Below are 26,495 nucleotides of genomic sequence, written 5' to 3'. Positions count from 1 at the left end.
CGGGGCGGGGAGGCCCCCAAATGTAAATATCGAGTGTTAAAAACTGCTGGGGCAGGCTATCAAGGTGCATCAAGGGTTGGTCTGTGACAGGGGGAGGCTTAGATGAGTTAATGATGAGGTTTGTTTGAGCAGCTTGGCTCTGGCCAAGCACACGCTTCAGTAAAAGCTCTGTCCTGTGGTTGCCATGGCCAGAAATGCCGTTAATAAGTGTTAAATCTGCATCAGACCTTTCCCTCTAGTTATGGTGGTGTTTGAGTTCTGCACAGAGTCCCTCCCCAGCTTTCCTGGAGCCTCTGTTTTCACAGCTGAAACTGCTGTTGGATTTTCGTAAGTAGGAGAACAAGTATATAACAAATTGCCTATTTTATCATGTTTCATGTGCAAAGCTGAAACTAGAGCAGTAGTTAGATGGGAAGAAATGTTTTTACTCATGACTAAAAGTTTAACCCACTGGGAACTCTTTGTGGACAGCCCAACCTGTAGGGTTGCGCTACATGCAAAGCTGAAACTAGAGCAGTAGTTAGATGGGAAGAAATGTTTTTACTTGTGACTAAAAGTTTAACCCACTGGGAATGCTTTGTGGACAGCCCAACCTGTAGGGCTCTCATCTGCACGGCCTTGGCTTTATTCTGGGCTTGAAACCAGGGCTTTTTGCTACCTGTATTTCACAGCTGAAACTGCTGTTGGATTTTCGTAAGTAGGAGAACAAGTATATAACAAATTGCCTATTTTATCATGTTTCAGGTGCAAAGCTGAAACTAGAGCAGTAGTTAGATGGGAAGAAATGTTGTTACTCATGACTAAAAGTTTAACCCACTGGGAATGCTTTGTGGACAGCCCAACCTGTAGGGTTGCGCTACATTTAACATTCAGCCTTTATTCCTTCGCGTACTCAAAGGATAAAGCGACAATTAAAGAAGACGACTGACAGAACTGTGGTTTATGTCACAATTATTTTAATATGGGAGGGCTGCCAGCCGATGGGTTTCAGCAGAGGGAACTGATCTCTCTCTCGCTGCAGCCGATGCTGCAGCAGGACGTGGTCAGCAGTTTGGCGGCTTCGCGCTTTTTTAGGGCAGACATTTTCCTGCTGCGCCGTGAATCCCGCTCTGTCCCGGGCTGGATGTCCTGGATTTCTTCGCTGTCGGTCTCCAGGGCTGCCTGTGCCGAGGAGTCGGCGTAACCCTTGTTCTCTTGTGAGAAAGGCAGGGGGTTGTCACTCTCTGCCCCATCGAAACTTGAAGCTAAAAATTAAAAGTTGTGGAGTCGTGAGTAGCTGGTAATATTTATCTTTACTAGAAAGACAGAGCAGCCTCCAGCCAGGGAGCTGGAAGTATCGTCCTGCATGTTTCTGAGGAGAGAAACAGATCTACCAGGCTTCTCACCAGGACAGTATTAAAAGAGATATGCAAGGTACCCATTCTGATGTTAGAGTGTTAAACTCCAGTAATTTATGGTTTTATATTGAAGAGTGTTTTTTGTCGGAGTAGTTGCCGTGTTGGTCTTACACCGACGTGTTTGCTTTGAAGGGTAACCCTATGGTTTGATGTGTCTGGCCCTTGACCAGTGTGTTGTGGGTTTCCTGAAACGCAGATATTACGCGAAGGCACCAGATACCCTACAATTCCAAAGTTCTGGGGGGTGTTCCCACTTAAATTAGGCTTGAGATTCATGTGTGTTTTAAGTATCATGGTACAAGTGGGCGCTGCCTGGGGTATATAAAGGTATAGTCATTCTCGTGCTTGGTTTCTTCTCTTTTATCGGACCCTTGGGTGGGGTCTTGCAGGTGCCATCGCTTTTTTATGCTGGTTTAAAGCTGCTACATCAAGAGAATTTTCCAAAAAGGCAGATGTTACTGCATGGAAAGTGTGCAAAGCAGCTGTTCCTGTCTCTTTTGCCTCTTTTATTTTCTTTTTTCTAGCTCTATTAACCTGTCTGGAGTACAAATTTCTAGCAGTGCATCTAATGGCTGAATTTTCTATCAGAGATTAGATACAGATTTCTATCTATAATATAAATACATACAGCACCATGAGAAGGTACTTAAATTGCAGGGTATATATTCAACGTACTTTAATATTTTAAAGTTGTAATAAAGTTTCTGGTTTCTAGTGGGGAAGGCAGTGTGTCCTGCTGAAGACGGTGCTAAAAGACTTGCGTTGGCTGCAGCGAGGCTTGTCTCTGGCAGAGAGATTTTCAGTCATAGCCTCAGGCTTAACGCGTGGTTCCTCATGCTGGAAAGATTTCCACGTGGGAAATCTTCATCTAAATGTTATTTATTTGGCAAAATAGCACACTGAGCTGAGCCAAAAAAGTGAGAAGTGGCATCAATTTGTTTGCTGGGTCCCAGCGAAGCCCGTGGTTGAGGAGCAGCAGAAGCTGAGGGTGATTTGGGTCTTCGACTCTTCGCAGGGGGCCACGAGCATTAATTAGTACTTACCAAACAGGTAGTGATAATCAGTCAAATGCCTTTTCCAGCGAGAGCCGCCGCAGGTGAAGACGACGGCTCGGATGAAGTCTCTCCCGCAGAGCCTGACGGTGTTCCCTTCCCCGTGTCCCTCCTGTGCCACCACCAGGAGAGCCAGCAAGGCCAGTGCCACCACCGAGCCCCTCATGCTGCGGTCACTGGTTGCTGGTGGGGCAGGAGGTGATTCTGTGAGGGAGCTCAGGACCAGGTGGGGAGCTCTGCTGAAACCTTCTCATTTATACCCCCCGGCCCCTCCGCTCCGCCGGGGGATGGCTCGTTCCCAGGATGACTTCATGTTTGCTAAAAACAAGTTAATCGCTCGTTTCCGGCGATGTTTTAAGTGCTTTGGGATTTGTGCTGGGATTTTGGTGGGGTATTAAAGACTTCTTAAGGCTGCGTAACTGCTTTACTATAGGAACACCTGTAGTATAACAAGTTTATAGGGTACGGGCTTAGGTTAATAGCGCTAATGTGTATGTTCTGCAAAAACCAAAGGGTGTTTATTACCTGGTTTGTAGATAATGGGTTTTGTCTCGGTGCGTTTCCCCCGCAGCCTGTTGCCCGGCCGTGCCTGTTATCATGGTGTAGGCAGCACCGGGGCTTCTTCTCTTAGTGATCCCAAACTAAAAGTGAGTTAAGACCTTCCAGTGATGTCTGCAGTTGCAAACCTCTTTGTTACCCTCTTCTCTGGCCAACCATCCCCTTGTCCAGCCGGCAACTGCCGATGCTTCAGAGGAATCTGAAAGTGCTGAGCAGTTAAGACAAAATCATGTGCTGAGGGTTTTTCTGGCAATTGTAGGCTGGACGTGCCTTCTATGATTGTGGGTGTGATGGGTGATAGGACGTGATGCTGCCACACACAGAGGGTTTGAGCACAGTGAACTGGCTGTAACGAACTTGAGGGTGGGAGAGGGTGTGATGGGTGATAGGACGTGATGCTGCCGCACACAGAGGGTTTTTGCACCATGAACTGGCTGTAACGAACTGCCAACCATCCCCTTGTCCAGCCAGCAACTGCCGATGCTTCAGAGGAATCTGAAAGTGCTGAGCAGTTAAGACAAAATCATGTGCTGAGGGTTTTTCTGGCAATTGTAGGCTGGACGTGCCTTCTATGATTGTGGGTGTGATGGGTGATAGGACGTGATGCTGCCACACACAGAGGGTTTGAGCACAGTGAACTGGCTGTAACGAACTTGAGGGTGGGAGAGCCCCTGGAAGAGGCTGCCCAGGGAGGTGGTGGAGCCTCCATCTCTGGAGACATTCAGACCCAACCTGGACACGTTCCTGTGCAACCTGCTGTAGGTGGACCTGCTCTGGCAGGGGGTCAGAAGAGATGATCTCCAGAGGTCCCTTCCAGCCCTATATCATTCTGGGATTCTGTAACTGCAGAGCAGTGGAGCTGTTTGACAGCTTGTGTCCTCTGGGGACAGGCTGAGAGAGTTGGGGGGGTTCAGCCTGGAGAAGAGAAGGCTCCGGGGAGACCTTCCAGCCCCTTCCAGTCCCTAAAGAAGGGGGGCTCCAGGAAAGCTGGGGAGGGACTCTGGATGAGGGAGGGGAGCCCTAGGAGGAGGGGGAAGGGTTGGACCCTGCAAGAGGGGAGATGGAGCTGAGCTGTGGGGAAGAACTTGTTTGGTGGGAGGGTGGTGAGAGCCTGGCCCAGGTTGGCCAGAGAAGCTGTGGCTGCCCCATCCCTGGAGGGGTTCAAGGGCAGGTTGGAGGGGGCTTGGAGCAACCTGGTGTGGTGGGAGGTGTCCCTGCCCAGGGCAGGGGGGGGCACTGGGGGGGGATTTAAGGTCCCTTCCAACCCAAACCATTCCATGGTTTGCCTGGCAGGTACCTGGCTGCAGGGAAGAAGCTCTGCGGCAGCCGCCGTGTTCAGTGGTCTCTGCAGCAAGGCCTGGGGATGGGCAGGTTGGAGGGGGCTTGGAGCAACCTGGTGTGGTGGGAGGTGTCCCTGCCCAGGGCAGGGGGTGGCACTGGGTGGGGATTTAAGGTCCCTTCCAACCCAAACCATTCCATGGTTTGCCTGGCAGGTACCTGGCTGCAGGGAAGAAGCTCTGCTGCAGCCACTGTGTTCAGTGGTCTCTGCAGCAAGGCCTGTGGACGTGGCCCTTGCCCAAAAAGACACAGAGAAGAGTGGGAGAGGCTCTAAGCAAAACACAGAATAGGGACAGGTGGGTGTCCTGGCTGTCCTTTTCCCTCTGGTAGTAGCTGAAAGAGAGAAGTGGGTTCACTAAAGCAGCACAGAGCCGTGCCCTGGGACTGGGCAGGCTGGTTATGCTGCCGTGGGTGGCGATGGCTGCAGTTGCTGTAAGCTTCTCTAAAACATTCTTGCAATAAAATGCCTTAAGGAAACAATTTGTCAATTACCAGGTCAGAAATTCTATATTTAAGAACAAAACACACGAGGAACTTCAGTGAGCTTTAGCACTTCCTAGCACCACAGGTGTTTTGCAGCACCATAATGTCACAGTTAATTAGTTTACACCATGTTGGGTGAATTATGACATGTTACAGCCTTGACAGAAAGCCCGTTTTTTTACCAGTAGCATCCGTAAGCAAACAGTCATGACCACCGATGGAAAATATATGGTGTATTCTGTTCAGATTTGTAATAATGATTAACACATGATTCACCTTAATGGGTGTCTGTCTTTGAAATGCACGGCGATTAATTTTATGCCGAGGGTAGGTTTCCTGCACGCAGAGGGAAGTGGATGTTAATGCATCACAAATGATCTTTAACTTCAGTGATGTGTTTAAATGTTGGAGGTTTATTGTCAGGCCAACCAGAGCCTGGATGTTCCGTGTGTCTATAAAATAGATGTTTGGCTACGGAGGGCTTTCTGGAAACGCTTTGCTGCCTGCTCCCTGCTGCACCATCGGGCCAGAGGGCTGGACCCTGCGTCTTACTCTTAATTACTCACCTCTAGAGATGCTCCAATTTTCTGTGAGCAGTCTGAAAATCCTCTAAGGTCCAGCTGGTGGCTCGCTGGGTGCTTTTTTTCCTGTTTCTTCTGGTCTGTCCCCAAAAAAGGTAGCATAGAGAGCCCAACGCTGCCTGCTTCCAGCCAGCAAGGCAGGCCCAAGCAAGCCTTCCCAGCAGATCCTGCTGGGCTGGAGGAGCTGGTGGACCTCAACAAACACAGATCATAGAATCACAGAATGGTTTGGGTGGAAGGGACCTTAAAGATCATTGAGTTCCCACCCCCTGCCCTGGGCAGGGACACCTCCCACCAGCCCAGGTTGCTCCAAGCCCCCTCCAACCTGCCCTTGAACCCCTCCAGGGATGGGGCAGCTTCTTTGGGCAACCTGGGCCAGGCTCTCACCACTTCCAGAGGTGCCAAAGTCAATCCTTGTTCCAGGAGCACACTCCTGCCTCGTGTGAGGAGCCATCAGGAAAGCGTTGGTGTGGGACTGAGGGGATTTAAGTGGTGATTTGCTGTTATTCTCATTTGTCAGGGGTTGAAAGGTTGGTCTCTGCTTTTGCCTGGTGTGGGATGGTCTGCAGCTCACAGATCTGATGCCCCTTGAATCTCAGCTTTTACCCTCAGCAGTATTTATTATTTATTATTTATGGAATGGCAGACAAGATGGCTCTGATGAAACACCCCTTCTTTCACTCTGTGATTTCACAGGGAAGATACATTCTCCATCTGGGAAGGACTTTGGGCTGTATTATGGAGTGGCCTATGAAAGGGGGGATTTTTGCCACTTTTCCAGTAACCTAAGGAGAAAAGACCTTGGGAGGAAAAAAACAAGGAGAAAAAACCCAAGGAGACCAGATGACTGAGACCTTTCCATTCCGTTATCTGTATTATAGGGAGGGCCATCTGTGTGTTAATAGTTTGTGTAATGAGAGGGGCTTCCAGGGGAAAATTTAGAGCATTTGAAGGAAGTTTCTAACCAGTATGGCTTCAAAGAGAAATTTAATGATTGGAAAAGAACAAAAGGTTTATGTTAATCCTACAATAAGCCTTTCTTGCTGTTTACCAACTGATTCTAACCAGTATGGCTTCAAAGAGAAATTTAATGATTGGAAAAGAACAAAAGGTTTATGTTAATCCTAAAATAAGCCTTTCTTGCTGTTTACCGACTGAGAAGTGGTATCGTTTAGCTACTGTTAAATTGCTACAGCAGGACCAATTATGTCACCTGTAAAAAAAAAAAGAGGGGAAATTTAATGATTGGAAAAGAACAAAAGGTTTATGTTAATCCTACAATAAGCCTTTCTTGCTGTTTACCAACTGAGGTATCGTTTAGCTACTGTTAAATTGCTACAGCAGGACCAATTATGTCACCTGTAAAAAAAGAGGGGAAAAAAGAGCTGTATGACAGTGTAATGGCAGTACAAGACGTGCAGAGATCCAAAATTCCTTATTTACAAACTGAGAACAGAACTGCTTGTGCAGTGAGCACCTGGGAAGCAGGCTAAGGTAGTTTGTGTTACCTCAGTCTTTGGAATTGCATTAATACTATGCTTACCTTGAACAGTAGTCCTTGAAAATAGCACTTTTTGGCAGGCCCGTTCGCATTGCATTTGTAGCATCGTACTTAGCAGCGTACACACATACATCCTGTTTATGAAGGAAATTAATTCTCAATATGATGCACATGCAGTAACTGTGCTTAGATGTGATTGCCCCTGAGTTCTCTCCCCTCAGCGTTAGGTGCAGCACAGCCCCTGTCATGCTGAGCCTGGGACCTGCCCAAAGCTGGGGTTACTGGGAAGGGGAGTGAAGGAAAGGGGTGATGCTGGCAAAGTGGGGCTCTGGCTGGTGAGGCTCTGTGACTCGGTGAGCAGTTACAGAATCACAGAATCTTCTAGGTTGGAAGGGACCTTAAAGATCATCTTGTCCAACCGTCAACCTAACTGACAAAAATAGACACCCACACAACAAACAAGGAGCATCACCATCACTAAACCATACCTCCCAGCACTACATCAACCTGTCTTTTGAACACCTCCAGGGATGGGGCCTCAACCACCTCCCTGGGCAGCCCATTCCAATGGCTGATAACCCTTTCAGTGAAAAAATTTCTCCTAATATCCAGCCTGAACCTCCCCTGGCGCAACTTGAGGCCATAAAGTCACACCATTTACACCACGTGCCCAAAGTCTGGAATCCAGCACTGATGTTTTCACTCCTGTTCCGGTGATGTACCCAGGACATTGTCCCTATACCCTTATTAACTGAAGGGCTTCTCTGCTCAGAGGACTTGGGCTGCTTCATGGTGATTTGCAATAATTTTATTTTCTAAGTTTAACAACAGTGACCTCACTTTTAGTTTTTAAGGGAAAGATCTTTCTTCCTCTGTGGTTTACAGAACGTAGCAAATGAGGCTGGTGATTACCAGACTTTATAAATGCAATGCTGACAATTGTGAATTACTAATCCTTCATACCCTAAGAATGAAGCAGGTTAACATCAGCATTCTTGTTCTCTCCAACTTTAGTGTTTTGCACCACGTAACTCAGAAGGGATTTTAAAAAGTACCAGTCCCACTCTACAAACTGGGAACCTGTGTCTGGTAAGCCCAAGGGACTTGCTCAAGGCTGGAAGGACGAAGGGAGCTGTGCAGTTGGGGGCTGCAGCCCCCTGCAGATGATAGCACCTGGAGGAGGGATCCACCTGGGGCTAGAGGACCTGGGGTGGCACCAGGATTTTGCAGCGTGGAGCAGGCTTTGGTATAAATTAGCACTTCTTTATGCAAAAGTGAAGAGAAGGGATTGCCAGTTGATAGGAGTCAGGTTTTACAGTGCTGCTCCATGGAATCTGTGCATGGGACAATGGGAGAGGAACCTGGTGGTCCACCAAAGTGAGACTATCTTGGTGGTGGCCAGGAGAGGGCACGTGGGTCCTGCCTTTTCAGCAGGTGAGGGCGTTCTGCCAAACACAGGCACCTGCAGACTGCATTTTAGAGGAGGCTCCACCTTCCTGCCTTTGCCCCCAGTGTCCCTCCCAAATCCAGCTGTGGGGAACCACTAATCAAAATTTCAAGTTTCTTACCTGTTGAGTGACCCATTCCTGAAATTTCTAGCAGTACGGCATGCAGAAGAGCAGGAACCTCCTCAGGTATTATTCCGGTTATCAAATTCTATCTGATTCCACTTATTTCAATAATTATTAGCTAGGTCTTTAACAGAAAGCCCTTGAGGTGGACCTCAGAGGTCCACTAACTTCTCCTAGCGAGTCGTACCTTGTCAGTGCTGGGAGCAGCCAGGTTCTGCAGCTCCAACACACGGACTTCTCCTTTGCTGTCTCCCACCAGAAGGCAGTCAGTGTTCGTGGCAAAGAGCACAGAGGTGAATTTCTCTCTTGGGCTGGCAATGCAAGAGATCACGGGGTTCAAGCTGCAACCCAGCAGAGGCAAATATTAATGGTGACAGAGGTAAAACTGCATTTGCCTGGAGGGTAAAGTCTAGCAGTAACACAGGGCTGATAAACGTTGCCTGTTTTACTTAATGATGTTCTAGATTAACTTAAAAACTAAGAAGTGAGGCGGTGTTTTACTGGGTCTCGACCAACTCCCAGTTGCTATTAACTAAGTTGCCTAAAATCTGTCCTATTGCCTAATATGGGGGGTGGGTGGGTGGGTATTAATAGTTATTATGTGAATAATTTGCTTTTTGCTACTGCAAGATTTGGTAGGGCTCCTGCTCCACCACTGGCTTTGTGCTGTTGTTAAGACCAAACTGCAGCCCAGCAGCAGAAGGCTACAAATTAATGTAAGGTGTGCACCTACTTCACAGCAAAGGGAAAAAGTGAGAGGTGTCTGAACTTCTGACCATCTTAAATTTAGCGATTTTGTAGTAGCTCAGTTCTGTTGTTTTTCCTTTTAACTATAGGAGCGGTAGAATTTATGATTTCTGCAGAGTGGGTGGGTATTAATAGTTATTATGTGAATAATTTGCTTTTTGCTACTGCAAGATTTGGTAGGGCTCCTGCTCCACCACTGGCTTTGTGCTGTTGTTAAGACCAAACTGCAGCCCAGCAGCAGAAGGCTACAAATTAATGTAAGGTGTGCACCTACTTCACAGCAAAGGGAAAAAGTGAGAGGTGTCTGAACTTCTGACCATCTTAAATTTAGTGATTTTGTAGTAGCTCAGTTCTGTTGTTTTTCCTTTTAACTATAGGAGCGGTAGAATTTATGATTTCTGCAGAAAAAAAGCAGTTTTACCCTTTATCAGTTCCACGAGGCATCTGGCTCCTTTTCTTGTAATTGCAGTTCTGTGGTAAGGAACCATCTGCTTTTACAGAACGAGTGTTGCAAAATGCAGTGCTTTCAATGAGTGAGCAAGCAAAGGGTGGGGAGCTGTCCTGGTCTGATAACAATACTGAGGAGGCAATAATGCCTGGCCTTTGTGCCATTAAGTTGCAGAACCTTCTTTGAGAAAAGTAATTACTTACACGCTGACACCCAGATCCCAAATTTCCACTCTGCTTTCGTTTGCTGCGGCAAATACAAAGACTGATTTTGGAGACCATGCAATGTCGTGGACAGCAGTGGTGGTGGAGTTGAAAGTTAACATGGGCGTCTGCGAATCCTGGTGCCATAAAATGATGCTCCAGTCGGCGGAGCAGCTCAGGAACATGTCCGTGCTGAAAGGATTCCAAGCCACTTTGTAGACAGGACCCTTGGTGTTTGGGAAGAAAGAAAAAAAGAACTTTATGCTGTTCTAGAGCTACAGCCTCTCAGGATGGTTTTTAGTAGTGACCTTTCGTGGAAATCCCTGTCCTCTGACCTTAAGAACAAACCCAGTATTGTGTATACCCACAGGGAATTCAGATGAAGCAGGAGTGAATTTAGGAAATTAGGATGATAAGGCAGGAGAGAATTTAGAATAAAAAGCATTCAGCTGCTTCTGCCCCTTCAAGCAGTTGTCAGGAGAAGCTGATGCTGAAAGGGCAGCTGCTTGAATGAAGCAGAGACTTCAGAAAGCAGAGTTAAAGTTCTGGCATCTTTCTCTCAGAGGTAAGACCGTTTAACTGTGGTTTGCAGGACAATCAAATTACCCATTATTTTCTTAAAATAGAGCCGGAGCTAAAGCTTTGAAACAGTTTATGGTACAAGTTTTCCTAAATTACTTTAAAAAAAAGTAATCCTTATAGTTTAGAAAGTAATCCTGTAAGACTGTGATGCTTTAACTGTGGGAATTCGTTCCTAATGCAAGAAAAATTCAGGTTTCTTTTGTTCCAGATGTTTTATTTAGTAAATATAAGTGAAGAAACTATTGCATTTGTGAATTTGAACAGTTTCTGCTGTCGGTACTTTTTCTACGTCTCACTCACCTTATGGCCTCTGTATGTCTTTAGAAACTGCTCACTGGATGAACAAGAACACTTGTGGATATGACCCTCTTCTGTTCCAGCAAGATACAAATTAGTGTCCTGAAAGAACGGTAAACTCTAAGGTAAATGCTGTAATTTTTGACTTCTGAAAATCTCAGACTTTCTGTAATCCATGTGGGCAAACGCGTGAATTCTGAGCACAAAATACTCAGCTGGATGAGGAGGAGAAGCAGAGCCATCAAAGTCCTAGATTTGGGAGAGGCTGACGGGTCAAGTTGTCACCAGTCTAACCAGTTCATAGAAGGAAGCTGCCCTAGGATCTGGCCCAAAGCTGGTGTGAGTAACAGGGCTGAGGGAGAGCTGTTCACATGCGGGGATCATTGCTTGGTTTCCCGTATCATCCATTTTGGGTAAAACTGTTACTAGATAAGAATTGATTTGTTTCAGAACTAAATATGCTTTAAATGCCAGTGCCAAGCCCCAGGTTAACGCCTACTGAAGTAGCTCCAGCTGAGGATCTCTCCCCTGCACAGTTCTCCTGGATAATCCTTTAGCCAGGATGGACTTCCTGAGCCTACCTCTGGATGGAAGTCGAAGCACATTCCAGCTGCCAGTTGAGATATCAGAGCTTCACTTTTCCTTTCTTTCTCACCCAGTAATTTCTTCTCCTCTTTTTCTGTTCGCTTTATTTTCAAAAGATCTGTACAAATAGCAAGAGTGTTTGCCAGGCAGGTTTGTGACTGTACTATGAATAACTTGTGCTTCTTTGAAACGCTCAACAGCTCTTAAATGTTTTGTGTATGGTGACTGGTGTAAAAAATGTCACCTGAAAGAAAATGAAGCAACTGCAAATTTTGGAAAAGCTGCAGGGGAAAGTGCTTACCAGTGCAATCTAGTCTTTTCTGTATAAACCACGAGGTTATTCGGCCATCTGCTGAGATACAGATTAATCTCTCTGCTTTGCCCTCTCCTGCTGCACCTCTGTCCTGTTCCACCCACCTCAGTTGCCACACAGGACCCGTGTGTTTATTTGTGGATTCACTGGGACAAAAGATGCACAGGATAAATCACATATGAACAAAAGACAAGACAATATATTTGAAAAAATAATTAACCTTTCAATTTGTAATGAACGTCAGCTCATATGACAGAAATTTAGCTTTTCTTTAAAAAAAAAAAAAGAAATCTGAACATTGTCTGTTTTCTCCAGGAAAATGTTTTTTATCAAACAATTTTGGATATTTAGTTTCAGGACACTGTTTATGTGCTGACACACCTTTCATTGATACCTGAATCATGAAATCAATCTACACCTTAGAGGAGAGTGCCCTAGACCTGGGGAGCTGCCCTTTAGGACAAGTATCTCCCTGATCATGCACCCCTCTCATTTTCTTCTAAATTCTGTTTATCCCTCACCTGTTCTGATGTTCTTTCCGTTTTTTGGGTAAGTAGAATCAGTGAGAAAACACCAAAAGCTACCAGTAGTCTCCCATAAGGATTTATTATATGGGACAGGATTCTCCTAATTAGTTAGTACATGGTGTATAAAGTGGTACATGGTGGCAATTTGCTGCATTTTCTTAAAAAGTCAGAGCACAGAACTCATTTTTTCACCTTTCCAATGTGAGGAGCTCACTTTCTAGGCACAGCAACATTGCAGAGATGTTTCTTACCCTAAGAAAGGGCCAGAGGTGTTAAAGCAATGTAAGCATTTATCAGCAGAAATAAGAGTAGAGGATGATGGCAGTGTCTGAGGGCATTTATACATTACTGTAAATTTTGGTGTCTGCAATTTTGCTTCGGAAACATCTCGTATTTGAGGGTATCGAGTCCAGTCAGAACTGGAGGATACTGACCAAAGTTGGAAATGAGAAAATTGTGCAACATCCCCAAGCAATCACTTATCAAGACTCTTGCTATTCCCTCAGCTTCTCGGTTGTGGATGTTCTTTTATTTGTTATTTGCTGAGAGGTGAGCGAGGTGGGAGGAGGTGGGAAGTCATGGCCTCACCTGCTTTCCAAAAGCACAGCATCCTTACGACTCCGCACGTCGTAGATGGCAACAGAACCATTGTACATCCCAACTGCTAAAAGATTGGGGCTCGCCAGAGAGAAATCCAAAGCAGTAACACCGTGCTCACACTGGAAAATACGCTCTGGCCACTGACCAGTAGAAAAATAGAGAATTATTTGAAGTTAGTTTCTTGATTTACCTCCTTCTTCCCAACACCTGGATATGGAATTACCAGGCTCTGCTGGAAAATTCAAGTGCTGGTGACCATAGTGACCACTTCTAGACAGAAATTAGGTACTATCTTCTAAATAGTTCAGTTAATTTCTTGCTACAACTGGTAAAATTAGGAAAAAATAAAGGCTATGCAGAAATATGACACTGTAAAATAAGTTAGATGGGCCTACTCCAAACCAAACACCTATAAAATCAAGTCCCCTAAGATTCAGCTTTGTGAGTACAGTGGGAGGGTTTTGTTTGCTTGATTTGTGGGGTTTTGTGTTTTGGTTTTTTTTCAAACAAACTGGGCATTTTGGAGAATTTCTCCAGAAAGATGTTTTCTATCTTGTAGTGTGAAGGTAAGTGTATTTCCATTTATATCCAATTACAGAAATTTAGCTGACCATAAAATGCAATCTGATGTACTTCAGGTAATCTGTTTTCATGTCATTTCTCTATGCAACCAAAGAACTGATTCAGCTCTTTTCTAAGATTAAATCCTTAAAATCATTGCACCGAGCTCTTGAAACGGGAAAGAGCAGAGTTAGTTTGCAAAGAATTGTACTTCGGTGGGCATGGCCAGACCTTATTTCTTATTGTTAGGGACTGGAGGACTGTGGTGACATCAGGAAATCACAGGAGTATTTGCTTGTTGTTGACGTGATAAATACGTGTCAGAGACTTGACTCTGCACAATTTGAATTAGTCTAATACACAATTTTGGGCAAGGGAAGTTTGCAGAACAGATAAAAGTGAAGTTGTGTAATTTGACAGCAAGCAGGTGATTTTTACTGCGTCGCTTTGTAACAGAGATTTCCAAGATATTTTAAAAATGGCCAGTGTAAAAAGGGTCACTTTTCAGATGGATTTGTAAAGATGGAAATGTTACATCTATGAAACCTACTGTCTTTTTGACAGCATTATGAGATGTTAGATTAGATAATTATATTTAATAATATAGTTTTTATTTGTGATCTTCAGCCTAACAGAATTTAATGGTACAACAGAAAATGGGTTGGAAAGGATAATCTTTAAATTTAAAATGCTGATGTTCTCTGTAATGAGAGTGTGGAATTATTGAACAAATTTCACTGAATTTCACTGAATTTCACCGAATTTTTAGAGTTGGAAGGGACCATAGAGATCATCTAGTCCAACTCCCCTGCTAAAGCAGGATTGCCTAGAGCTTGTCTATAGATTTTTGGAAAACAAAAGGTAAATTGATTTATTTTCATATTTGCTGTGCTTGAGACTTTTCCAGTCTAAAAAGTGATTCCTATGCAACTGGGTCTATCCATGGTAATAACAAAACAGATTTACAGCCTTGGCTGTAACCTTTACTGCAGTCAGAAACAATTTTCCAGAAATGCATGGTTTGGGCTAGCAAATTCAGCCTTACTGGCTAGCTCCTGTGTTTTGAAACAGGAAGAAGGGAATAAATAAAGCAGAAAAATGTATTGAAGGAGAGTTAAAAAAAAAAAAAAAAAAAGAAGAAACCAAACTGGCTGTTTGTTACCATGGGGTTCTTCAATGACCAGCAGCAAGCCAGGCCTTTCTTCTGTTCTTTAAAATCAAATGTTCCGTAACCAACAGCTAAAAGATCCTAAAAGCACAGATTAAGAGAGATCTCAGTTTAACTTGGAAGTTCAGTTGTGTCCCTCTAAAAGTCAACTTTCTGTTAACAGTGACTCTCAGTGCAAAGTCTGGAAAAAGAATGCTGGTGTCATGTGCAAGTAGAATAACACACAAGAAGAACAGAATTTCAGGATTTTTAGAATACTGGTTCAAGGAGAAGTGCACTCATGGTCACTGTCAGTTGGGTTTACAGTCTCCCTGCCCTGGCCATCATAAAAATATGGCCCTTTCCAGAGATGAATGTACATTCTTTTATAACCATATTTAAATGTGCAGCATTGAATGGAATATGTAATAATACTTCTACCCCCTCAATCTCCTTGCTTTTAGCTCTCTATGGTGGGGTCCAATGAATCCCATTCATTCCTTTCCACAAGCAGAAGGGAGAAATAGTAGAAAAATTTTAGTCTTCAACTTCATTAATTTTTTCTTCCTGTACAAAACAACTTGTCTGTGAAACTTTAAAAATAGGTGTTTGTTTGCCCTGTAATTCTACAACCGAAATCTATACATGTATCCAAATTTAGAATATCTGGGGATGTACTAAATGAAATGGTCTTTATTTTTTCCCTTGGGGCCATCTTACTGGTTTTGTTTCTCATCCTCACCTGCTTTTTACCTTCCTTCCATTCATTATTTTTGTGTGGCCAAAAAGAGAGCTGTATTGGAAAAACTGAGCTTCATATTACTCTGAAAGTGGAGATGTCTGAGTCGTTCTCACCTCCCCTGAAACTGAATTAAATAAGCTTGGGCCAGATGCTCCAAATCTGTGCCTGTTGTTGTGTATCTTATCCTTAAAGTTTGATGAATGCCACTTTCTTGGGAGATGACTGTTAGAAACTATGTAAATGGTATCTTAACTGCCATTAATAACTTCCATCAATGGTGATAAAGCTTAGTACTAGGAGTTTTAAGTTCAGCTTCTAATTCTGTCGCAGACCAAGTCTATTATCTTAATATTGATGTTCAGTTAATGGTAAATTGATGTATTCTGGACCAATTAAAGCTGTTGTGACCCATCTGTAGGAAAAGCCTAGCACAGCTGTGGAATAATGTACCAATACTGTTATGTGGAAGGACAAAATGCAGAGAGTGGGATGCAAAGACAACCCACCTGACTGTAGGGACGGATCCAGCTCTCTGAGATCCTTCCTGACAAAGTGCATCAAAATCAGGAGTTTTTCTACACTAACAATTGCTTATACCATTTTTTCAAGCAGTTTAGAAGCAGTGATTTTTTTACTCACGGGGTTTACTTTGCTCCAGGCCATACTGCTCACACTGTGACCGCTCGTTAAATCACAAATATACGACCACAGCCGTTCCAATCTGGGCTGTACAACTTCTTCTAGGCCTTTATTTACATCTGACAGAATTGATGAGTTAATGAATCCTTCCTTCTGCTCTTCCTTGTCCTTCTTTTCCTTGCCCTGCTCTTTCTGTTTAGCTTCTTTCACGGCTGCTGCTGTACCTCTGTCTGATGTAACCTCGGGGTCTAAAATGCACAAATATGGTAAAGTCGAATAACATTTCACTTGGGTAACTCCAGGCATTCACATCAAAAGAAAAACTTGCCCTTGCAGCAAAAAAAAAAGAAAAAAAGATGATTTGAGGAATTAAGACACCCTAAGTTTAAAACTGTGGCTAAAAGGTTGATAGGGACATAAAAAATGGCTGTGGTACTGGCTACACTCTGTAGCCAGTTAAACTCCAGGTGTTTAACGCGTGGATTTAGCTCCTCAGCAACAAGTTAAGAATTTGTATCCACCCCCTGCCAGGAACATTTCTAATCTCTCATATTTAAAATTCTGTTTAAACAGGGATTTTTTTCAAGTTAGGTGCCAAATTTTGAAGTGCCACACTTAAGCATTGATGCTGGAACACCGTAGCTAAGTTATGTGATGCTGTAATAAGTTGTTCGTTGTCTGGGAAAATTAAGTGTGGAGATTGTTTTTAGGCTGTGCTTGTTAAGCATTTTTTTTGTTTGTTTACTCACCCCTCTATTTTATGTAATGTGCAACTCATAAATTGGTCTCAGATCACTGTTAACAAAATAAGAACGCTCTAATTGCCAGATTGTCAGAGCAGAAGCCCTCCTGGCCAATTTGCAACTCCTTTAAAAGGTAAAATATTACTTAGCACTTGGGTCCAGATAATGGCTCTTATGGTCTGCAGTGAATGTATTTATGTTAGACACTGAACATCTATCAGGCTAAAACTTCTGTTTGCTATCAGTCTCCTTATAAAAATAAATAAAATTGTAGAAAGGCATTCCAATGCAAAAAAAAAAGGTTTTTTTGAATGAATCTGTATCTTAGTGGTTGGGAAAGAATTTTGACTCCTATTTGGAGTAAATTTCAATTTCCTCTGAAGGAGAGGTGGGCCAGCTCAGAACTCTTCCATTCAATTCTTCCACTAAATGTGGTAGGGATGTCGGTTAAAGTATGCAAAGTTCATGTTGATGTCTCATAAACTCCCTTTTGTCCATTTCTTAAAGAACGTGTTGTGTCTAAAGACATTCAGTGAGGGGCATAACTCCATGACTTCCAATATCAAGCAAAGGCTTGTGCTGGAAACAGGGTATCAATAACAAACAAACCTCTGAGGACAGGAAGCTGCCGATAAGTTGCGAGTTTGGGTTGAAAAATGTTCTCCACGAGAACCCTCTCCATGAAAAATAAATCCCGCTGAAAGTTTTCCGATGTTAATATAGCTCCTGAAGAGCATTCCTCCTCTTCCTGGATAGAATTTTCCAAAACCACTGTACGAGAAGTTGTGCTGTCTGACAACAGATAAGATGGGGGGAAAAAAACTGTTTTAACATGATAATACTTTGCATAGAAGAGTTAAAGAAGTCTCTTCCTCCTGCAAAAAGTATAGAAGAATCTATCCTCAGCAAAAATTACTCCCACTATGAATTTTTTCTTGCTTTAATTTTATTTTCTTTTATTGATGATGAGATACTTCTGGAGTTTTTCACAATTGGTGTTTTCCTCCTACTGTCTGAAGTAAGTTAGTACCAGCAGGCTTTGTCACTCACTATTTATCTGATACCATTTATTTTTAACAGGTTGCCCAGGGAAGTTGTGGCTGCCCCATCCCTGGAGGGGTTCAAGGCCAGGCTGGATGGGGTCTTGAGTAACCTGGTCTGGTGGGAGGTGTCCCTGCCCAGGGCAGGGGGGTTGGAACTCGATGATCTTTGAGGTCCCTTCCAACCCAAACCATTCTATGATTCTATGACAGCATTTCTCAGTGCAGAGCTCTCCAAGATTCTTTAGCAAAATTAGAAGTGCCAGCTAGACAGGCCAAGCACTTTCTTCATTTTCACCATGCAACACAGTGATGTGCACGGGTTAGAAGGATGAAAACGTGGCAGAAAGGTAAACATGGAAATCCGTTACCTGAGTCGGAGGAGACAGACGGGGTCTGATGGTGCTCTTTGGTTGTAGGAGGTTTGCTGCTTTTCCAGGCTGTGGCTCTGGTACCTTCTGCTTTGGATGTAGGTTTTATTTCCAAAACGTTAAATGAATCGTACAAGTCCCAGGAGGTGGCCATCACCCCTAGAAATGAATTCCACTGTGTTACACAGGTCTGTGGTTTCAGTACATTATTATAAAGCACTACGTGCAGCTGAGCAAAGATTTTCTTTCTATACTACAGCCCAGCTCTTTGGCAGAGGGGCCTTTGGAGTTGAGGGAGGGTTGGACAAGGCTGTAGCAAGGCACACAAAAAAAGGGGAAGGTATGTTTTCAAAACAGATTAATATCTATTTTACTTCTCCTTTTGATATATTTTTTTTTCACTCATTTTACATACGTTAATGAACACAAAGCAGAAATGTTTGGAACAGCTTTCCCCGTAGTTTTCTTTGGCCTCCTACACAAAAGAAATGTCCAAAGCTCAGCATGTCTAAAACCTAAATATTCCTCTACATATTTTTTTTTTCAGGTTGAACATTTTGTAAAATTGCATCTATCTTGTGAGAATGCCAAGATTTTCTGCTTTCCCCAAGATTTTAGATCTCATAACAGAGGTTCTCTTCTTTGCGTTATGGCAAATAGAAATAGAAACCAGCGTCACCGAAAAGTTTAGGGGGGGAGAAAAGGGAAGTGTGCTTTTGTATTTCAAGAGAACAGTTGAGTATTGAGTGAAGTTCTGCCTCCTCAGAGGCCCCCTCTGCTTGCAAAGTGGTGGGACAGGCAGGACACGGCAGCTCTCAGGGGATTCATGACTCTTTTACTGGTACTGATGTTCAGGTGTGGAACACTGGGGACAGAAAAGGCCACCACAAATCACAGGAGCCTCTGTGAACTTAAAGCTTTGGAAGTGAAAGCTGAGGAAACATCATCTCCTGCTTAGAGATGAAAGGAAAACCCCTTTCTTTGGTATCCAACCTGTGTGTGGGGAGTCTTCTGAGGTCCCATGAGCTAGCTGTATGCTAGAGTTTTCCCAAATAAATATTTAATAAGTAAATTAAATGTAATAATAAACCCAAGGGTACAACGTAGTAAACAAGAGCCCATTCTTATTAAATACCCTTTCCTGTGTGGAACTGGGGGAGTTTACCTTTCTCTTCCATGATGATTTGGTCACATTGCACTTCCTTGGTCTTTGTGGCTCCGTTGATGGTTTGCATCATTTTTTCCACAAAGCGATCATTGCCAGGTCTGTTTTTGCAAATGTCAGCATAAATCTTATTCCTCTCCCTCGATAAGAGAAAAAGAAGTGTATATTGACTTTCTGAAAAACATTTGCATTTGAATTCTGGGTGTATTTAACCACGAGTTGAGCGGGAGAGGATACTCCATGTCATAAATGTACTGCTTGGGGTTTTTTTGGATTGCTGGATTTTATTTCACTCTCTGTAATGTCTTTCAGCAGCAATTTCTGACCACCTGATGCTGTTCTAAACCAGAAATGGCCTGTAGAGGTAGGCATCAGCAAAAATCCCTACTCCAACTACCTCTGGAGTTCAGAAATAGGTATTTCTCATCACTTGGGAGCGAAAGGCAGTGCATCCAAGAGAGAAAAACAAAACGCATTTCTGTTTCCTCCAGCCCTCGGGAATGGTCAGTGGGAATTGTGAAACTTTTTCTATTATTTTGATTTGGATACTGTAACAGCAGACAGGGATGATACCCAGTCCTAGCCCACCAGCAGGTTGCTGTTCCTCTGCAGTTGGGAATACGTGCTGCGTACACCCTCTCCATCTGATTCATAGGATGCTCTTCCTCTTCCTTCTTCCCCAAAATCACACCAGTGTGATTCACAGACAGTGGGGGTTGGAGTCCCACCGTGAGCTTTGTGGCTACACAGGCAGAAAAAAAACCTCACTGATCTAAGTTGTTTGACTTGCCAACTGCAGTAGGCTGCAGCCCCGGCTTTGGGGCTTACAAAAGCTGTGTGATGAGTCTGACACCCATCGTGGAGAGATCTTTGCCGGGCTCTGTCCCAGTCAGCTCCTGGGAATAAGCCAAAAAACCTGTGTGTTCTGGGTTAACTCCCTACCAAAGCTCATGGTAGTCCAGGGAGGGGGGTCTGAAGTGGAAACATGTGAGAAAAGGAGGCTGAGGGGAGACCTTCTGGCTCTCTCCAACTCCCTGAAAGGAGGGGGTAGCCAGGGAGGGTCGGTCTCTTCTCCCAAGGAACAGGCCATGGGACAAAAGGAAATGGCCTCAAGTTGTTCCAGGGAAGGTTCAGATTGGAGATTAGGAACAATTTTTACATGGAAAGGGTTATTAAGCCTTGGAATGGGCTGCCCAGGGCAGTGGTCGAGGCACCATCCCTGGAGGTATTTAAAAGCCAGGTTGCCATAGTGCTGAGGGACATGGGTCAGTGATGGGTTTTATCAGAGTTAGGTTGATGGTTGGACTAGATGATCTGAAAGGTCCCTTCCAACCCAGACAATTCTATGATTCAACGTGATGCAACGAAGGGGAGACACAATATTTTAATCCAACCTGGACAATTCTATGATTCTATGTGATGCAACGAAGAGGAGACACAATATTTTAGCAGCCACGGTCGTGCACGGTGGGGTGAGGTTTCTTCTAGCTGGAAGCACTGAGAAGAGCTTCCGAGGAAGCCAAGGCCTGTCTAGTTTATTTATATCTTTGTTATTAAGAAATCATTAGCTGTAAAGTTACGCACAAGAATCAACACAGGGGTTTACAATTTCTTACTGTTTTCATTAAATTAAATGGTGTAATTTATGTACACCACACTGCAGCTTCTCTTTCCCCAGCTCCTGCATGTTCTCTTGTCACCATCCCCTGATTTTGCTAATCTGCCTTGATTTATGAGTGAAGGAAGGTAGGAATTTGATCAACAAGATGGAGCTGCAAGGAATTTGCTGAAAGAGGGGAGATGGAGCTGAGCTGTGGGGAAGAACTTGTTTGGTGGGAGGGTGGTGAGAGCCTGGCCCAGGTTGCCCAGAGAAGCTGTGGCTGCCCCATCCCTGGAGGGGTTCAAGGGCAGGTTGGAGGGGGCTTGGAGCAACCTGGTGTGGTGGGAGGTGTCCCTGCCCAGGGCAGGGGGTGGGAACTCAATGATCTTTAAGGTCCCTTCCAACTCAAGACATCCTGTGATTCTATGATTCTATGAATTTAGGCTCTCAAAAGAGAGACCCAAGCCCAATGTGGCTTTAAACAAAGGTGAAATGGCAATTGAATTGAACCATGGGTGAGGAGCCTGTTCAGGGCTGTGTGATGAGGAGAAGCTGGGTGTGCTGAGCCCACTACACGCGTGTACACGACTCCTGACATACATACACAATTCTTCCAGCCTCTTCTGATTCTACAGACGCCACCACAGATGGCACGTCCAACATCCAGATCGTTTCCGTCTCAGTCAGGTAAAGATCCACGCTCCTGTCTAAGTCTTCTTTTGTCAGTTCTTCTTTTATCTCCTCTGGTTTTGCCTGCACATCTGTAAAATCACAGGATGTTAACAAGCAAGACCTTTTCTGCTCTACATTTAAAAGAAGACAAATTAATTCTAAAAGTATTGTAACAATCAGGAGCCAAAACTTGGGAAGCACTGAGTTCCTTTGAAGTGCTGAGCAGCTCACATCCACTGACTCAGCGTCTCACAAATCACAGTGCTCTGAAGAACAGTTTAATTCTATAATTATCCAGTGTATGTTCTTTACCAGACGAGGTAACAGTTGTGTCTTGTTGAGAGCCAGGTTCTGCTGTTTCATCTGGTCCGGACTCCGTTGTTGATGTGTTTGATATAGAAGTGCAGCTGCTTTCATATGCCCTTCGGTGACGAAGAAATAAGCAGAAATAGTGTGTGAGGGTCCAGAGGGGAGTTAGCAAAGTGCTACAAAAATAGCAGTGTTGTTACCAAGATAAACCCCAGAAGGCTGCAAGAACACGCATGGTGATGCCTCCGTTGCAAAAGAAGTCATAAAGGTTTAGGAAAGAAAATAATGAAATGGTTTGAAAAAAATTTAAAAAGGAAGAATTCCTCTGACAGCATCTCTCAAGGCATTAAACAGCTGAAAGAAAAGCAGCTATTAAGCTCTTGGATTCATTCTTAGCATATAATAAGGCAGAGTGTTGGCTACCTGCTGTGTGATAACGCCTGCCCACAGATAGAGCTGTTCTCAGACAGAACTTAGATCCTTTAGTGTTTTGCATGTGCTCAAACATCTTTGAAATGCACAAGAAACTCATTTGAAGGGATTAGCTCATTAAAAAAGAGCTAAAAAATGTTTGTAGAGGGGATAGCTGTCATAACTAGAAGCAAAACTCAGAACTTAGATACAGTTGGGAGGTTTATCCCTGCAATTTTTCATTTGAAGGGATTAGCTCATTAAAAAAGAGCTAAAAAATGTTTGTAGAGGGGATAGCTGTCATAACTAGAAGCAAAACTCAAAACTTAGATACAGTCGGGAGGTTTGTCAGCAGATTTTCTCTTCCTCAAAAGCGAAGTGTGAGCAATAATAAATACACCTAAGGCATCTGAAAAGGACAATTTTAAACATTTTTATTTAAAACTAACTTTAAATAATTTCATTTTGTCTTTTAAATTAAGAGCTCTTGTCTCCAAAAAGGATACATTTAATTTTCAGGAGATATTTTCTATTTTTAAGTCTTTTTTTGTGTGTGTGTTTGTGTATTTGCTCCTGGTTAATATTCCTCCCTCTGGGCTTATCCTTTAAAATAGCCAGCCTAGGAAACATGACAAAAATATAGTTCTCAAAGAGAAACCCCTTCCCAGAAATAAGTAATGTTTTTCTTTAACTTGTTATTTTTTTTCCAATGCTGACTTCACTAATCTTTTAGTGCCTTTGACTAAATAAATAGCATCTCCTCTCCACTCCATTTGAATGCGCACACACCATTTGATAAAGTGATGCAGTTCATTATTTTTCATTTTAAACACAAATACTTATTTACCTTCTTTTGCATGACTTAATTGAATTTGTCAGCCCGAAGCTAGAACAGCTCGAGTCCATTGACTTTGTTTATTCCCTGTGTACCCAAGGGTTGTAAATGAAAGCTGGTAAGTAGTGAAACGCGTAATTTAGCAGTTTTAACTCAAAAGTTTCTGTATGAGAACATTGTTTGAAGTGGATGCGCATAATCACACAGAGGTAACTTGCTTAGATTAGTTTAAAAGAGAGGATTGATATTATATTAATAATATTTTGATACTTCAACTGAAAGATTTGAGTTTGTAAAAGGGGTTGTCTGTACTTGGTAAGCATCACTGAAACAGACAAAATACTTTAAAATAAATTTGTAACTCTTCACTGAAACCAGGCCTTTTGTTTCCAAAGCATTTTTCCATACCCACAGCTCAGCGGATATCGATATCTTCCAGTTTTTGAAAAACAACTAAGCTTGGGGAAGGCAGAAAGCATCTGAGGTAGAAAAAGGGAGTGTATTAATGAGCTGCAAATGCCAGTTCTGGGCTGTACAGCCTTGCTCAGACACCCAGAACACAACCTCCTCTGCCTTTAGGACAGTGTTGTGTCACATATCTGTGTAGAGGTTCCTGTATGCTGACACCAGAGTATAATTATTAGCCCTGCACAATTAGTCCAGCTCGGATGCGTGGCCGCTGCAGGGTAGGAACCCTGTGAGACGGGGTTTAAGAGTCAGCACATTGACTTACCTTGAGGAGGCATCTAAACTGGTGTTCTCTCCCCATGGCCGGTGTGTGAAAAAGGGGTGAAACCCTGCTCCTGTGGCCCCCAAGTGTGCGCTGGAGGCTGAGGGCTTGCCCTGCCTGGGTACAGCAGCGCTTGGGTCTGGGCGGAAGAGCGGACGGGGCGTCACATCCTTTCCTTTGTCATCAAACACCTGAAGGAATATTTCAATAGTGAGAGTAGAATCACAGAATCACAGAATCTTCTAGGTTGGAAGGGACCTTAAAGATCATCTTGTCCAACCGTCAACCTCACTTTGACAAAAATAGACACCCGCACAACAAAAAAAAGCAACACCATCACTAACCCATACCTATCACTAAACCAGACCTCCCAGCACTACAGCAACCCGTCTTTTGAACACCTCCAGGGATGGTGCCTCAACCACCTCCCTGGGCAGCCCATTCCAATGGCTGAGAACCCTTTCAGTGAAAAATTTTTTCCTAAAATAGTTTCACTGCGTTCCCAAAACAAGCAACAGTGACCCTTTCAGTGAAAAAATTTTTCCTAAAATAGTTTCACTGCATTCCCAAAACAAGCGACAGTGATGACACTTTGACACTTGTCTCATCTGGAAGAAAAAGAAGACCCTGAGCCAGGCAGGAACCCGAGAGAACAGGTAGGTAACCCCTCTCTGCTGCTGATGCCCAAGATACAGCAGGAGAGGGGCTGGGGGAGGTTGAATTCCTGATTCCCCTTCCAGGGTTCAGCCTTGAGAAGGCTGTCATCTTTGCCTGGGACTTCTTTGGAGCTCTCTGTTTAGAAATGGCTGCAAAATACCTGGAAAAAACTACATTTGTCTCACTATCACTTCTCGATGACACTTGTCTCATCTGGAAGAAAAAGAAGACCCTGAGCCAGGCAGGAACCCGAGAGAACAGGTAGGTAACCCCTCTCTGCTGCTGATGCCCAAGATACAGCAGGAGAGGGGCTGGGGGAGGTTGAATTCCTGATTCCCCTTCCAGGGTTCAGCCTTGAGAAGGCTGTCATCTTTGCCTGGGACTTCTTTGGAGCTCTCTGTTTAGAAATGGCTGCAAAATACCTGGAAAAAACTACATTTGTCTCACTATCACTTCTCCTTGGTCAACCCTGTTGTCTTTTCTGGCTTATTTATTCTGTAATGACTGCCAAGAGGGGCTTATTGACTGCAGCTATTCCTGTCAAATTAACAGTACAGCAAAAGCAACGAGATAAATAATTATTCATTGTTTTTATTACACTGCTCAAAATATTTTATTGTAAGAAGGTATTCAGTAGGGTCTTTGAACGACTCAGATTATAAAATATTTTATTGTAAGAAGGTATTCAGTAAGGTCTTTGAAGGACTCGTTTCAGGAATCTTCTACTCTTTAGTTAAAGACACACAGGTGCTACAGTCAACGTATCTCACAGCTTTGGCAGCAAATAGTTCTCAAATTTGGAGGAGAACTGTAAATCTAGGGTTTTTTTATTCTTGTAGATTGTTTTTGGACAGAAATCACTCTCATTTCAGAATGGATGAAGCTCTTGGATCACTTTCTTTGACCACAGCTCTTCACCTTCAGACAGTTCTTTGGTCCTCCCTCTCCCGCGTCTTTTCCGACAATTTTTAACATCTGCAATAACTCACATTTAGAGCTTTTCAGGACTAGTGTGAATGGCTTCTCACCCGTATGGCGTACTTGTTGCCCAGGTGGGACACCCTGTCCACGGTTCTGCCATCAGAAATGCTGGATCGGCTTCTGCAACTCGCTGATCTGCTTGCAGAGACAACACTCAGGATGCTCACTCGCCTTTGGGTACCAGAACTTGCTCCCGATCCTTTCCTTACCCTGAAATCAGCCGCAGACATTCTGTTTCAATCAACGAAATGCAAACAACTGAATACAATCACCACATCACTTATCCTCTCACTTTCAGGAATGATTTAAACCATTCAGGATGAGAATCCTGAAATAGTGCAATTCCTTCAGAAAATCTCTGTTCTGCTTCCAAGGAGGCTTGCTTTCTTTGAGGGAGATGATTCTACTCTGCTGTGCTCTGCTCTCATGAGACCCCACCTGGAGTTCTGGAGTCCTCAGCACAAGAAGGACATGGAGCTGTTGGATGGGGCCAGAGGAGGCCCCAGAGATGCTGGGAGGGCTGGAGCCCCTCTGCTGGGAGGGGGGGCTGAGAGAGTTGGGGGGGTTCAGCCTGGAGAAGAGAAGGCTCCGGGGAGACCTTCCAGCCCCTTCCAGTCCCTCAAGAAGGGAGCTTTCCCTCCAGGAAAGCTGGGGAGGGACTCTGGATGAGGGAGGGGAGCCCTAGGAGGAGGGGGAAGGGTTGGACCCTGCAAGAGGGGAGATGGAGCTGAGCTGTGGGGAAGAACTTGTTTGGTGGGAGGGTGGTGAGAGCCTGGCCCAGGTTGGCCAGAGAAGCTGTGGCTGCCCCATCCCTGGAGGGGTTCAAGGGCAGGTTGGAGGGGGCTTGGAGCAACCTGGTGTGGTGGGAGGTGTCCCTGCCCAGGGCAGGGGGTGGCACTGGGGGGGCATTAAGGTCCCTTCCAACCCAAACCACTCTGTGATTCCTAAGTGGTGATAAGGAGGAATGAGGTGGACATGGGTGGGAGCAATGTCTGCTGTAAAACAAAAGCCTACAAGACATTTTACTGGTCTGGGGCGAAGCTTACTGCCGGGAACTGATGTGGTGATAGAAGAGGGGAGAGATGCTGTGGCCTGTTCCAACCGGCACA

General features: G+C 44.1%; 2 protein-coding genes across 2 annotated transcripts; both read right to left on the bottom strand.

Moving 5' to 3' along the window:
* Positions 1-936: 936 nt before the first annotated feature.
* Positions 937-2,711, bottom strand: INSL5 (insulin like 5). Its single transcript, XM_014937363.1, has 2 exons — positions 2,441-2,711; positions 937-1,244 (listed from the first exon to the last, which is right to left on the bottom strand). Exons 1-2 carry the CDS (start codon positions 2,613-2,615, stop codon positions 988-990), a joined length of 432 nt encoding a protein of 143 aa, XP_014792849.1. The 5' UTR covers positions 2,616-2,711; the 3' UTR covers positions 937-987.
* A 3,770-nt stretch (positions 2,712-6,481) lies between these two features.
* On the bottom strand, positions 6,482-25,616 carry WDR78 (WD repeat domain 78). Its single transcript, XM_014937263.1, has 17 exons — positions 25,434-25,616; positions 23,752-23,939; positions 21,776-21,885; positions 21,396-21,552; positions 19,192-19,331; positions 18,027-18,185; positions 17,225-17,407; positions 15,873-16,120; positions 14,507-14,593; positions 12,772-12,923; positions 11,645-11,802; positions 11,340-11,461; positions 10,762-10,860; positions 9,880-10,106; positions 8,669-8,822; positions 6,953-7,044; positions 6,482-6,622 (listed from the first exon to the last, which is right to left on the bottom strand). Exons 1-17 carry the CDS (start codon positions 25,614-25,616, stop codon positions 6,619-6,621), a joined length of 2,463 nt encoding a protein of 820 aa, XP_014792749.1. The 3' UTR covers positions 6,482-6,618.
* Positions 25,617-26,495: the final 879 nt, after the last annotated feature.

Source organism: Calidris pugnax, unplaced genomic scaffold (assembly GCF_001431845.1).
Source record: "Calidris pugnax isolate Ruff unplaced genomic scaffold, ASM143184v1 scaffold29, whole genome shotgun sequence".
Lineage (NCBI taxonomy): Eukaryota > Metazoa > Chordata > Aves > Charadriiformes > Scolopacidae > Calidris > Calidris pugnax.
This window is presented reverse-complemented; position numbering and strand designations above follow the sequence as displayed.